Below are 15,631 nucleotides of genomic sequence, written 5' to 3' on the forward strand. Positions count from 1 at the left end.
GACCTAACAATTTCATGAACTATTTCCGTAATACATGTATTCTGTGCCATTGTGTTGGCTAAAAATAAAATGGTCAGCTGTTTTTGAGGTTCGTGGCGAAGTTCAATACGTTATGTAAGAGTGCAAGAGATCAATGAAGTGGGTCAATATAGCAGACAGAGTTATCACATTCCATGCAACAAAGTCCTTGTTAGAAATGACCTGGAATCACGACATTGCATGGGCTATATATACACGCCATATGCTACTTGCCACGCTTATATGCTATTTGCCACAAATAATTTTTACACTCAATACCCTTCCCTTACCAGAGAATTTCCTAGAATCAAGAAAAAAACTATAAAGAGGGATTTTCTGTCAGTGCCCAACACACTTTGTAACAAGGTTTTGCTTCATGAAGGTCACACAAAAAAGAAAAAGTAGATTTTGACTCACCAGAAGAGAAGACCCAGAGGAAATACATTCCAAAGCCATGTTTGTCTTCCAGAGGAGAATGATCAGAATGTCCTACTGCCTACTCATAGGCCTATAATATATATATCAAATGATATCAGGTGTTGGTTTTGGTTGGGACATCAGCTGGCTTTAATTGCGATTGCGGAATTGTTTTAGGGTTACTGAATGTCGACGTGTAGCTCATTTTGCTGGTCTAAAGTTCACAGCAGCCGTTTGGGGAGATGACATTCTGATAGATAAGGATTTTCATAGCTGCCACATACAGCCATGAGGCAAATTTCTGATCAGTTCCAGCTTAGCATTGGTATAGGTCAGGTAATCAAAATATTAATTATGGGGGGATGAGTAACACCCACTCATGAAGGTAAGATGATGATCTCTCAGTCGCCACAATCACTTCCGAGGAATTTAGTCACCTCCTCAATGATAATACGCGATGATTCAAGATCCTCCCGCCATGTAGCAACTGCATGGCTACGTCACTCGCGGAACTACATATCGTAATATTGATTACCAGTAAATATCGTCATCAACATACTGTATCACGCAGTATGCCTTATTAGGGTGAAGACGTACAGGGAGGCAACATTTACACTTGAGTGACCCTCCGACGTCCCACAGGTGAATAGAATATCACTACTCAGCAAGGGAAGGATGCGCATTCGGTTTCTCATCATGAACGTCGCGGCAACAGATTGATACTAATGACCAGATGATGACGGGAGAGCCAACAGCTTGACCAACATAAATTAGGCCCCCCATATAGTTTTTTACCCTGATCAGGTCCCTCGGCAGAGTAAGTTCATCATATAGACAATTTCATTGTAAAATATTTTATGGGGTTTACCAAATCTATATCGGAACCTCAAATCGACATGTCGGGAAGACCCAAATTGATTACTTAGGAATTCCTAGATTGGAGCCAGGAAGTCAAACAAGGGGAAAATCTAAATGTGAAACCAATTACAGTTGACACGAACTGAAACTACATGTAGGCCTACACATCAACCAGAAAATGAGATTGAGAACGCTTACTTGGTTAGATCTAGACTTGAAATAGAAAAGGTCTACCCATAAAATCTGTGTCACCATGTTCGACACTGAGGTTGTCGGATAAACATCTTTTTAAAAACTTAGTTACAGGTCTATACTACTACACTGACCTATAGGGTCACCATTCAGAGTGAAACAATGATAAAATGAAAAGACAGAAATGACTCATTAAGTAAACGAAATTGAGATGCACTTAACCTATACTCATGGAACAATTAGGCCTTTGGGATTTGATTCAATCACAATGCCATTTTGAGTGGTTTTTAAAGGGTGGCACTTCATCCAGACATTGACCTTTTACGTGAAGTAGTGTTATCATAAGAACTGAGTGCTGTCAGAATATCACAACTTCCTGGAGGACCGACAGTAGTCATACTGTGTCGCTATATAACTGTTTGTGGGGGGCCTGAACAAAAGGCCTACATGTATCTTATGTGTAATAGGCCAATGTGAAACAGACACCCCAGGACGGCTAAATAGCGTCTGCATTTAGTATCTTCTATCAACTACATCTTTCTTGTTGAGGATGAGAATGAGATACGTATACACCGTAATGTAGTGGGGCTGGGGGGGGGCTGTTTCCGGTACATTGATACACACATCATGTCATTGGGAGTTACTACGATACCCCCCCTCCTCCCCCCCCCTACAGAACCCAATCAGCAGATAAACAGAGAACCAAAACAGTGTTTTGTGAGGTTTTCTGTTGCCAGGACCAGTGTAAGACAACAGTCAAAATTTACAATCAGAAATGACGTAGTTTAATCTCATTCAACTTTAAACCCATTGAACTTTTGGCACTTATTTCGTCAATTGGTGACCTTTTTTGGGCCATGGTCTACATTATGTTCCAACAGACCAGTGGAGAGTTGAGAATGAGAGTGTATTGTATTGTATCCAACTCCTTTGTGATTGTGCCCATAGCAACAATGTCCTCATCAGCTCATTTTTTCATCGTCTGGTTGGTCTGTCCCACCAACACTAGCCGAACCAATGCCATAATATAACAGATTTTGATGAAAATGAAGGAATAATAGAAGGAATCATAACATTCACAGGCAAGATAAAGCAACAAAGGGACTGTGTATGTACCGGTTCACAATCACTACACAATACCCGTCTCCCTTGAGGACCGACCAGACAAAACGGACTGAAAATACCAGAAAAACACAAATTTCATCAATTTACCTGATCTGTGGGTATATCAAACATCAACTCTAGCCCCGAATTGAATAATCCCGACAACCAAGCTTCGCCTCTCTGCGTCCTCGCCTCACATATGTGAAAATACATAGAGCTGAAAACACACAGCCTGCCACATGCACGAATCTCAACCGACTAACCAACTCACACAAGGTGAAGGTGACTTATATGGGAGAATGCCCGTGTTGACCTGATTCACAATATCCTTTAGGTGATTCCAAGAACGAGTCATATACATGTACTGAGTGAAGTGCCCACGTGTTTAGTCATAGGGACAATCCACATTGATACGATTTGATTCTCCGCAGATATTTAGAGCTGATTGTTGAACTCAACATTTTCCTATGGCTTTGTGTTTTGAACAACTGATGTGATTGTTATTCAAATCGCTCATTGTGTTGCCTGATTGTTTATGTATGTACATGATGTACATGTATGTATATATTGGGGGTACATTGGGACAAAGCTCATTGTGTGACAAATATAAAGTGTGGGGTCGACTATAGCTTTGTTTGATGTGGGGGGGGGGGAGGTATGAATGGATTGGTTCACTGGGTGGGGGGGGGGGGGGCAAAATCAACCAGGAAGAGGAGGATCAAGAGAGTAATTCTGAATAAATACTTCTAAACATGCACTGACCTCAATACCCAGAGATATCAGGAGACTTCCCCTTTAATTTATTGGCACAAAATTGATCCATGGCGACCATGATGTGTCCACTCTAGATCCAGCAAAATTTACACAGCTGATGGATTGACATACATTGGTCTGAATAATTCACTCTACCACATAAAAGTCTTATGAAAACCAGACTCTGGCCACCCCCTGGGCCAGCATGAAATATTTCCGCAAATTACCTTAATCTACCATGATTTGTGTAAGCCATTCACCTGAGTCCATATCATGGAACATCTGATTTCCTGTAGCTTGGCAACAGATTCTCAAGTAATCAGGATTTTAACCCTTGGAGCAAGGATAGTACTTGTGAGTACCTGCAAGGGTGTCCTCAATAGAGAGGTTCTACTGTATTAATGCAAGTATCAATTCGTGTCTTGTACCCCCCTCCTCAAAGGTACGACACCTTATCACCCTATAACGACATCTTAAGGCTCAAGCATCACCCTTTTTTCACCAATGCTACTTTTTCTTTCGTCAAGACATCACCATCAACAATATATCAGTTGTCACCATCATATAAAGTAACCGGACTAATTTTACTGGGTAAGGCTGTATGTTCGACAAGACATCGACACATTAGCATCCTTATTCTTTCCAGCTTCGCCAAATTTTCACTAAAGGAAAAATAAATACTACTCAAGCATCGGCAAAGATTAGTGGTGATAGCTTAACTACCCTTGAGGAGGGGGGGGGGGGGTACAAGAAACGAATTGATACTTGCATAAACAAAAGCTTGATAGAAATTTCATGACCAGTATAAACCTTGACTGACATTGTCAAGTGTACATGGAAATATTGGGCCTCCTGTCAATAATGCCTATCAAAACACCGGCTGGTCCCCAATCAATAATGCACCGACGTCATCAAACTCAATGTTCTACTCCGAACAACCATCAAATAGGCCTATCTGACGTGTGAATTGGAACAAGAGGCTGGACTACAAGGATGTTACAGAGAACTGAAATTGTCAACAGCCAAGTTACAAAGGCCTTGTCAAAGATACCAGGAACACAAAAGCTCGGGTATCAAACCAGAGACAAAAATTCCCTCTCAGGACACTTTTTTATGATTCTAGGTACTTTAACTGACAGTACCTACCTGTAGTTCTACTTCAAATATTCTTAGTGAAATCAGAAAAGGACATTTTTGCTCTGAGAATTTAGGGCTGCGTAATTAAGGGGTTTACAATATATCATGATCATTGTCATTTGTATCAAAAGGCCAAAGTCCTTTACAAAGTAGGCCACGTTACAAAAGTAGAGTACTACGAACTTGTACTCACAACATGCATGTTCCGGTACCTAAAATTAGATAAACCACATGATACTAAACCATTTCTAGACGGATCTATCAAATATATTACCAAGAGAGTGGCATTCGTTTGGCAGATGTCCCAAGTCCTTGGCCCCTGAGTACAGCTGGCCATTAACAATACCAGTGGATCTGAGGTGATGACATCATTATAGTGAACTGCGTATGTTTTGGTACAAGAAGGTGAACCAATGATAATGATCTATCAATCAATGCTGGTTATGAGCTTCTCAACAAAGACTTAAAGGCCCAGTCCACTCATTAAACTACATTTTGTTTCTATATATTGACCACCCTATTGATGCACGTTTTCGTTGCTGTTCAAGCAGGCTGTGTATGACTATCTTCCTTAATAGTTCCTGATTAGACCACTGCTCAGCCCACTGCTCAGTCCACTACACAACACTTCCCCCTCAATCAATTAAAAATAGTTTCCCTGTTCCCTACTCAGAATTCCCATTGTTGAGCCCTTTAAATAGAATACAGCAGCATGATTGGTCAGGAAAATCCCTAAACAACCCTCTATTCAAGGAATTAAAGAATTACCACATGAATACTGTCTGTCTGCTCTTCAATTAGGTCATATTTTTAAAATAGGACACATCGCTTTTCAATTAGGACAGACATCAGTTAAATAACATCTATGATCAGACATATTTACATAATTTTTTCTCAAGGTGGTATCATGGCACTCCCAAGTATGGCCCACGCAGGCCACAAAATCGAGTCAGACCATTGGAGCAACACAAAATTTCCTTTGTACGACCAATCAGCAAAGTTGATGTATTTTCCTCTTTTGAAGAGTTGCCCTCGACTCAATCGTGTGCATGGGTAAATATAGGTAAGAGCAAGAGCATCCCATAATGTCTCCAGGTAGATACAAATGTGGAAAATAGGGAATTAGGGCTGGCTTGAATTAGGGATAAAAGTATTCCTTGATTGTACAAATGTGAATAAAATAGTGCCATATTGACTGCGATCACCAATTCTTGTCGCAGGTACCAGCGATACCGCAAACTTCGCATGCGATTAATATCGCTGCAACCAGCTCGTTTCCAGGACGCTTTAGAGAAATCTTTCAGCCTACCTGCTTTCTCGGTTTAAACATGTCATCTTCCAGTAGATGATGCATTTTTGAATCGTCGGCCATCTTCTTTGAATACTTCGGATCGATGGACCGCATGTCAAGTATCGTGTCATTGCGGTGTTCTTCAAAATTACTGGCCCCATCAACCGCTTCCACTTCACCATTTGGCACCAAGCTGGAAAAATCCAAGCAACGTCTATTACTGGGAAGTTGTTTGATGACCACTGCACAGATTACATGAGGTCGATATTTGAAATCATCGTAGGAGGGTAGTTGTTTTTTCCTTTTGTCTCAGGAAAGGCACTTTACTGTGTCAGTTTTTCAAGGTGCTGTATTTGAACCAGACTTTCACTGTTGACAACAGGTGGTCTTAATCAGTCATGGCAACAAGGGGTTTTGGAATGGAGGAAGGATTGTTTTCATTTCAAAGATGCTTCCTATCTATCTTACTCCAACCCTGTTGCTTTCTTTTTACAATAACATGCCGACTTGAATCGAATTAAACTGATGCAAGAACTTGCAACATGCAATAATTTCCCTCTTTTTACAAAATTTTACCTCGCCTTTCAATGGGTAGCCCCTCCCCATTTGCCAGCTAAACTGAAACCAGCAGTCGTTAGAAATCAACCTCTACATACGACCATTCACACAGGATTATTGTCAAAGACAACAGCAGTGACATCTAGTGACATTTTACAAGAAACTGGTGCAAATCTAACGTTCTAAATATGAGTGGTTGAGCAAATTCATACTGAAGCATACTACATGTACACCAAGTATGGATTAATCTATACCTACTTTTACTAATATCAAGAGTTAGTCTATATTTATTCTCGCTAATATCGAAACTACATAAAGCTTATAATTTTAGCCGATATGAAGCAGAAAGTGAGAATTTACAACGCTGACCTGTCTCCATCTTGATAAAGTTTGCCCATATTGGGAACTGAAAACGACCTTTGCGCCGGACTGGAGCAAACAGCAAGACAATTAAAATGCCATCAAAAATACACTGATAGTGAAAGCAGGAAAAAAACATTAGGTTCACTGACAACTAACTGTTATGCACGACAAAGGGTAAAACTCTTAGTAAAAGCCAGTTGCATATACATTGAATTATAATTTGACATTCAGAATTATCAGAAGCGCAACAACATGTATGATTATCAAGAGAAACATGCAATTTAAGGGTACCTTCTACTGAAGTATCTGCAAGCAAGACAAATCATTTCATTTAGAGAGATAATGAGAAGGCCATCAATATCTTTAGTGCCACCAGTAACACCACCCTGACCTGTCTTGAGACGCATATTTCGACCCTCTTACGACCCCTCATCACATTTAACAAATTGGCAACCGCATTCCAGTAACAATTGTCACCTCAATCACCAGTTGTTCGTTGCAGGTCACAGTGATAAAAATCACTCGTTAGCGCATGGCGCTCTAATTACCTCAGAGTGCCCGAAACTAAAGGTGGGCCCGGTTATAGCATCAGAGGAATATGACACTTACGTCTGCATAGAACCGACTGACGCCCTCCGGATCATATGCGATAATGAGTGCGTATGGATATCTGATGTCGAGTTAGAAATTGATCCATGGCGTTTGACGTAGTCGACGGCATCTTTGAGATTCAGACGCGTGAATGTGCGGAAGATGCTGGTTTCTCGCGTCTTTGGTTTCTCTCGAAGCAGAGCTGGCTTTAGATATTTCGTGTTGAGAAGTTCAAACCTGACAATAAAAGCAAAAGGTTGGTATTTCCTTGTAGGGAAAAACGGAAAATTCTGAATTTTGAAAATTTACAGCCTTGACCTTTAGAGTTGCCAGCAGGATAAGCCACATCCACAGAAAAACTACTGTACACTTTTCTACGGAAATGTTTTTCTCAATAGTGTACCCTCAAATTTGCCTCAAATTCAAGATGGCTGTTTAATTCAAAATGGCCGCAAATAAGTATACTGACCTTCCCCTTAGATAGTGATGGCCATGATGACCGGAAATATCTTCAATACCAGCCATAATGTGGTCCATGAACTGAAAATAGAAAGAAGCAGTCATAAGTTTACTTTGTGGACTACATGTAACATTTTGAAACAGTTTTGTGGAAAAAAATTTCTGAGGATTATCATATGATGATATTACTAAGGATTACTGGATAGACAAAAAACAAGCTTTTATGATGCAATGTATACTTTATTGGGTCTAAAATTAAAGACCGAACGCTAAAAACCAGAATTTCTGAAAAATTACATCCCTGCAAGATGTACCTACCCTTTCATTTATCTGCTCATTCATTGTGCATTCATGTTTATCACTCTTCTTGACATGGAGAGCGTCCACGAGAGGTTTGATTGTAATACCCTGAAAAGATAATTCAAAACTTATCAGAGTGTTTTTTGCTGATAGCTTTTAAATGGGTTGCGGGTTGCGGGGTATGTAGAAAATCGCTTAAAACCACATTGACCTAATTCCAACGCAATGTTTTAAAGTCTTTCACAGTATTGGATGAAAAGATCGGAAAATATATCCCCAACTGCATGGAAACAACATAAATAATCACAGAACGCCAACAGATTCTACTCCGAAAAGTCGAACATATCTAATTCCAAAACTGTACGACGACAGAATAATCAAATGAATATTATTACCATTGTTATATCGTAAACGTAGAATTCCACCCCAAAAGTTGAAACTTTTTGATGATATCCGACAAATAGAGTAATATCTGAACACAACATACACAAGGAGTGATAGCGGATGCCCCTAACTCAAATGACACAGATGGCCAGGTACGCATGAAGTCATATCAAACACAAACAAAAACAGCGGCTTTAAAAAAAAATAACCAGTGGATTTCCAATTATGGTAAAAGCATCCGCTACAATGTATAGCACATTTGAAAGTGAGGCTGCCCGGACGAGTCATCGGTATTAAGAACCTAACACGTGCGTCAGCGCAGTTGACACTTTCATGACGGCACGTGCTACGGAGTATATTGTCAGAAGTGTGTTTTTCGGATTAAAAGTGGGAAATGATTTGTTAGTGAGGGACGCCTTCAGTTCAAAGAAGGGAAATCATAGTACAGAAAGGAGGAAAAGCATTATTTCAAATTTCAAAATCCGACATCATATTCAGGAGTTATGGTCCTATCTCGACCTGAATGAGCATTCTCTGCTGCCCTCATGTTACCAAGTCAATGCAACCAAATTTTCAAAGTGTACAAAGGTCAGTTTAGGCCTCTGAATCCAGCCCACAATGTATAAGCAAGTGTTTATCTAATGTCACCAAGTTTAAAATCTGACCAGATTTAATATGAGGCTCAATTAGCCTACTCTGAGGATACAAGGGTTAACATGGGCCTCCTAAACATGGCCTTAAAGGAGTAGGCTTATTATTTTTCTTCGAAACCAAGTCAATCAGAGCCTTTTTGAAACCAAATCAGACACTGACGTACATCACTGGACACAAAAGAGACATGAGAAGATGCAAGTATCTATTTTTAGACTATTCATGGCACCTGCAGCCCTGGATTGGTTTTCTCAATATATCAAAGGGTGACATCAGCTCCTTCGTTTACAGAGCAGAAGGACCAACCTGACCATAAATGATATATACAACAAACAGATATGAGCAGGATTTCGTAAATGGCCACTTCAGTTAATTATAAACCTACATATTACCACCCTAGCTATCCTCTTAACCCTTTTAATCACAAAAGCAAAAATTAACAAGATGACGAAAAATTTATATCAAGCACTTACCTGGATAAATACTGTAAAATAAACAACAACAATTGTTGTGGTAACAAGCATCCTCTTCATTGGAACGTGGTTTTCGTTTAAAAGTTTGCACAATGAAAACGCAATGGCACCACGAAGGCCCCCGTAGGCCATGACGAATTGGTCAGTTTTGGTCAATTTGAGCAAACGAACACGGTTGGCCATCCATGTTAAAATCAGAACACCTGAAAAAAACAAACGTTTGAGAATGCCCTGACAGCCTAACTATAACATTTTGAAACCTTTTTCTGATACGGCTCAGCGATTTGTTAAGGAATTTTTTGAGCTAATATTTCAAAATTTGACTCCTTTTTTTTACTTGAATTTGGTCCGAAATCATGGATGATAGCTGTCATGCCAGAACATGAAACAAAATTTTCATTTTTTTCTGATTAATAAATCACTATTTGTGCTTAGACTTGTCACACGCCTGGAAACTTAAACCCACACACAATATCACTTTATCATGCGCAAAAAGTGATTAATTGAATGTGCAATAGAGGTTTCTGTTTATGGAGATATCATGGGTATCACGTGCAACAACTATTGATAAATCAAGTGTGTAGTCATGCAGCAGGCTCAGGACAAGGAAGTCCAAGCAGATGGTTATGGTATAGATAGTGAATACAAACTATTTTAGGAACAAACATTGGGCACAAAAGCCTTTCAGACCAAAGTTGATTTTTGGTATGAACACTGCCCCAACTTGTCAAAGAATTTCATTGGAATTATTGAAATTTTGGCAAAATGCAATGAAATAGTTTGATCGGCCTGCTACGTGTCGACTGAGGGTCCTTGCATAACTGTTTACAACATACAGTGGAACCTCTCTTAGCGGACACCTCTCTATTAAGGACACCCTCTCTAATAAGGACACTGGTTTTGGTCCCAAACCTGGCATTTTCATTCAAATTGACCTCTGTAATCAGGACACCTCTCTAATAAGAACAGCATATGTCAGTCCCAAGGGTGTCCTTAATAGAGAAGTTCTACTGTACTAGCAATTAAACTCACCTAGTACTCTATAAACGAAGCAAAATATTAACGTGAATCCTACAAATGCCACTTGGAAGTCGTGGGTGTCAATCACAGTCGAACATCCAAGGAACATGAAGATGATAGTCTCGCTCACGCTGCTCAACATCTTCATGAAGTATTTGATGGTTGTTTGAGACTTGTTGGTGACGTTTGCTTCGACGTATTGTTTCATGGTGATGCCGCAGAACACAGCACTGAAAGGATGAAAATATTTTGTTACTTTCAAAATCAAATGATTCAGGAAGGTGGGGAGATGTGCTTTCCTTACATTAGTTGGACAGAAGCCCAGTCTCGCAAATAGTATTACCAAGGATTGATAAAGAAAGACTTTATTTATTCTTGGTATGATTCATTCTTTTCATGGCCCATTAAACGTTTGAAACACACACTGCTGATGTATGTCAACAGCACAGCTGTCAGTGAGACAGCAGTAGTTAAAAAGTGAACGGGAAAATTCTCTGCCATTTTCAGTCTACTCACCAGACACTGGTGACATCTGGTAGTTAGTGTAAAGCACAATGGCATTAGATATTCAGCACAGCCTCAAGATAGATTTTAAAACTTCTCAAAGAAAAAAAAAGTTTGAGGAAAATATCATGTTACTCTCTTTCCTTTTTGTCCCCTTTCTCCATACGCCTTCTTTGGCCAAAGCTGGTCACGTCACATATCTGAAAATTTTTACTTACGCCATTATCCCTGATAAGTGGAACAATTCAGCAGTTAGGTAGGCCAGGTATGCCATGACAAAAACAAAGATGGGCTCAATCACGCGAACATGGTCCGTATATTTTGTAATCAATCCCGTGAAGAAGCCAAACAGAACACCAATAAGCGTGCCGACCCCGCCAGCCACAAAGAATGATCCAACACCAGCGATGACATCTATTGGCATCACAGCACTTTGTACCTCGATCTCGCTGAATGATTCGAACATGTGATAAAGCACCTAGAAAGAAAGGGTTAATTCATTAAGGACAGCTGGTGCCAGAATGCTATTTTGAGAGTGTACGATACATAAAATTTGCATGTTCACAAATATCTTTTTTAATTCAACAAAATACAAATATGAGCCTTTTTAAGTTTCTTTAATGGCGGGTCTATTTGGCAAGCCGCTCGCCGAACAGGCATCTTTTTTTGTCCTGTTTGGAGAGCCGCGTGCCAAACAGGTAAAAAATCTACCCTGTTTGGCGAGCTGGAGACTTTACAACACATTAGCCAATCGGAGAGCTCTCCATTCAGGACAACAAAAAGTCGCTGTTTGGTAAGCCGGGCTTGCCAAATAGTCACTTCCTTCTTTAATTCTGCTCCCGAAAACCCTATTATGATCGTACACAGGCACACCTTCCCTGGCTTTTTAATTGTTTGGTGATATTTTAGAAAGTCAAACTGATTTCCCAGGGTGCTATTGTTTGCAGCATTGTAGAAACTGCTAGTGGTACCATGGCTACCTACGCGACAGAGTATAGCAGACTGAAAGCAGTGACAGCATTGTTGAGTTATGAGTCTCCAAACACTAGGATAAAGAGCACCTTGTTGGAACAGTGACAGTATCAGAATTAATTTTGCTAAGATCACCAAAAAAAATTGAGGGATGAATCTACATGTGTTCCTCAAATGCTTTTAAAAAGGAAGATTTTGTACAATACTCCAAAACGCTTCTCTACTGGCGCAAATATTAAAAATAACCTCGTCTACATGGCCATTTGTCACCTGGATGGATATGATATGGTGATAACCACAATATTTAAAAGATACCAAACCACCTGTGTTGGGTGTCCCTGGTTCAGTGGGATGTGGTAGTCTGATCGAGCAACTGTAATATTTATGCACACAGCATCGGGGTCTCTTTTCATTTTGTTGAGGACACCACAACAAACATACATAATACAGTTAACGGTGGTGATAACGTCAACAATTACAGCAGGTTGGCCAAAAACCTAAACAAGCATACTTGGCCGCTTGGCGCAATAAACCAATACGTGTAGATGGAAAAAAATTCTCAAATGGTAATACCATGATATCTGGATTTAACTGGTTGTAAAACTAAAAGCACTATCAAGAGATGCATAGTCAAATTTGTCTTGCATAGTTGGTGTTGGGCAACGAATACTACTTGTCGCTCAAGAGGATATAGAACCAGTGTTGGTGTTAAAATGCAGCACGTAAACACAACACCTTCAATTCAACTTACAACGGTGACCGCATCATTCAGCAATGATTCTCCAAACACAATGATATGAAGGACTTCGTTGACTTGTATCTCTTCAAAGACGGCGAGAACAGCGACTGGATCCACTGCTGAGATCAAGCTGGCGAATAAGAGGCAGTGTAACATCCCTATATCTACATCAACCCATCCCAGGACTTCATTGGACACAGCCCATAGTGAAAACCCAATGGTCAGAGTATTGAACAGAGTACCTGTAAAGAGAGAATAGCTTGGTATTTGGTTATTTAATATTTGTACTTTGCGCAAAATGCTGTGTTGTGGGGGGGGGGGGGCACATAAAGACCCCTGTATTACACCATGTTATGTCACAGGACCTATGACTATGAGATGACGCAATTAAAGGACATGTCTCTCAGATTCTCCACAAGGTAACAGGGTGGCCCGACCTTCATTGGCAGCTTACCACCTACCTTCCTCTAGAATTTTGTAAAGGGTTTCTACAGGGCCACCCTACCTCAAATTGCTGGCCACCCTACCTTAACCTTGTGCTGCACACTGGCAAAACTTCTTCAATATATATCAAGGGTACCACCCTACCTTGAAAAAACCCTGAGAGAATACACTGACTCTCTATTAAGATACACCACAGCTAAGAATTTTCATACTCACCAACTATTGCATAGAGCAAAATGGTCCCAATGTTGTCAAAGAATGAGCGATTTGGCATGAAGTATCCAGCCTCAAGTACGATGGGCGGTAACAGAAAGAGGAAGAATATGGTTGAATCTAGCTGGTAGTAGCTCGCCGACAGGAACTTGCTGAAGAAGAGGAGGATGCCAACGATGACACCGATCAGAATGAGGAGGCAACTCTCCGGGAAGATAGACGATAGTTTGTTGTAGAGGTGGAAGCCTGAAACAAACAACGAGACATGCATCAATCAATCAATCAACCCACCTGACTACCCAACCATCCACCAACCCACCAGACTACCCACCCACCCACCCGACTACCCACCCATCCACTCATCCATCCGACTACCCACCCATCCATCCATCTGACTACCAACCAACCCATCCACCCAACCACCCCGACTACCCACCCACCCCACCCACCAAGAGATCTGAATCATTTAGTTGGCTAAATACTATAAGACTTGGCCCTTAGTCCTGGAAATTGCCTGTGTCACATTCATCTTACTGAGTTCCTGAGACATATCTTTCATAACTGGTCAAATCCATCACTAAAGATTTTGTTGAAGTAATGATATGGTTGTGAAAACTATTTGGTCTCATGGTCTAAGATTTTTCTACAGAAAACCATTACAATTTCAATGATTATGATCTGGTGGTGTGTTTTAATGGTCTTGTGGTATGAAAATGGTTCATCATTGGGCTGCCCTATCAGTATTGTGCTCTAAGATATCCAGACCTCAGCATCCCTAACCATAATTCTAGACCAGGTAACTTTTTTCACCTCACCTCAGCCATAACAGCCTGAGCATGTAAAAATTCATTAAAAATATATTATTCTTATCAAAAATCTAATATTCTGCTCACACCATTCGGCATTATGACCAAACCCAATAAAAGGACATCTGTTACACTGAGGCCAATAATTCAAAATGAAATTCTATGGATGATGACCCACTTCACAAAGTGTCTAGGTTTTCATAACCAAGACCTTTCAGACCATGTGATAAGATTGTGATATAGCACTAAAATGCCCCATGTTCCTGGTTGAGATATGTTCCAACTGTTCTGCATAACCTGTATGGAATGAAATAGAAAATATTGGACACACGATATGGTTCACTGATATTGGAACTACATAATGAAATTTTGTTAGGTTCTGGGCACTTTTTGACCCCCCAGGACTGAATGTAAACCAGGGCAATGTCTTCATTTCAACCTTGAGTTTCAAATACATGTATCACACAAGGGGAGGGATATGGTGTAGAGAAGACAGTTTAAAGCGGACTGGTCAAATGTACCCTGCCAAGTTAGGCCAAGCTCAGTAGGGGGAGGGGGAGGGGGGGGGATGATTGTGATGTATACTAACACATGTACAGTAGAACCTCTCTAAGCGGACACCTCTCTATTAAGGACAACCTCTCTATTAAGGATAGCTTTGGTCCCAAATCCATCAAGATCTCTGCAAAGCAAAATTGTTAGAAATAAAACTCACCAATCTTTGCTAAACTGGCCAGCAGTATCCATAGTGAAATTACGAAAGGGACTGCCACACGATCGAAGTTTATACCGGCAACATGATAACGCATCTCTTCAACAGCTGATTCGTTTTCGTTGTGGATAGAATCCGTTCCATTTTTAGGACTAATAGCTACTTCACTAGCCTCAGTAAGAACAAATGAAATACATCCAATGATGAAATTTATTAGAATAAACCCCACATCACCATATGAACCCATGGTAACCGCTAAAAAAACGAACAATCGTGATTTTCCCCCCCTAATTCGCAAGGCTTGCAAACATCGACCACATCCATTGCTAGCATGCTTCCAAATGGGTATTGGCAAGTTGGATAGTGGCGACATCTATGCTAATATTATTGCTAACTCAGTTACGACCACACCTCAATACAGTGAAGCAGCCCTGAAGCAGTGGTGTTCATCTGCCTTATACCCCGGCCTGCGACGTTTTTTTAAAGTTGGCTACTGCTGAGATTCGAACTCGCACGTTTTGGTCATCAATGATCTTGTTCTAACAACACGTGCCCCCGAGCACATGCTTTTCTAATTTTATGACGTCAGGCGAAGTTACTGAGCTGTGATTGGCTGATTGATGTACACAATGGTACAAACCAACCTGTAAAAAAAAAACTCGCCCGGGGGCC

At 40.5% G+C, this 15,631-nt stretch overlaps 1 protein-coding gene across 3 annotated transcripts in view; it reads right to left on the minus strand.

Moving 5' to 3' along the window:
- The window catches only part of LOC135495237 (probable Na(+)/H(+) antiporter nhx-3), a 31,389-nt gene extending 16,105 nt beyond the window's left edge, over positions 1-15,284 (minus strand). For 2 of the 3 annotated variants that reach the window (XM_064783693.1, XM_064783695.1), the window contains exons 1-11: positions 14,963-15,284; positions 13,445-13,687; positions 12,797-13,026; positions 11,292-11,551; positions 10,582-10,799; positions 9,550-9,752; positions 8,060-8,149; positions 7,752-7,822; positions 7,301-7,519; positions 6,698-6,757; positions 5,789-5,963 (exon numbers count right to left, since the gene is read on the minus strand). In XM_064783693.1, coding sequence (XP_064639763.1) covers positions 5,789-5,963; positions 6,698-6,757; positions 7,301-7,519; positions 7,752-7,822; positions 8,060-8,149; positions 9,550-9,752; positions 10,582-10,799; positions 11,292-11,551; positions 12,797-13,026; positions 13,445-13,687; positions 14,963-15,206 — 2,013 coding nt within the window. In that variant the 5' untranslated portion in view covers positions 15,207-15,284. The remainder of the gene's footprint in view (positions 1-5,788; positions 5,964-6,697; positions 6,758-7,300; positions 7,520-7,751; positions 7,823-8,059; positions 8,150-9,549; positions 9,753-10,581; positions 10,800-11,291; positions 11,552-12,796; positions 13,027-13,444; positions 13,688-14,962) is intronic. The other variant, XM_064783694.1, reaches the window with a different exon arrangement.
- Positions 15,285-15,631: the final 347 nt, after the last annotated feature.

The sequence above is a fragment of the Lineus longissimus genome, chromosome 11 (genome assembly GCF_910592395.1).
Source record: "Lineus longissimus chromosome 11, tnLinLong1.2, whole genome shotgun sequence".
Lineage (NCBI taxonomy): Eukaryota > Metazoa > Nemertea > Pilidiophora > Heteronemertea > Lineidae > Lineus > Lineus longissimus.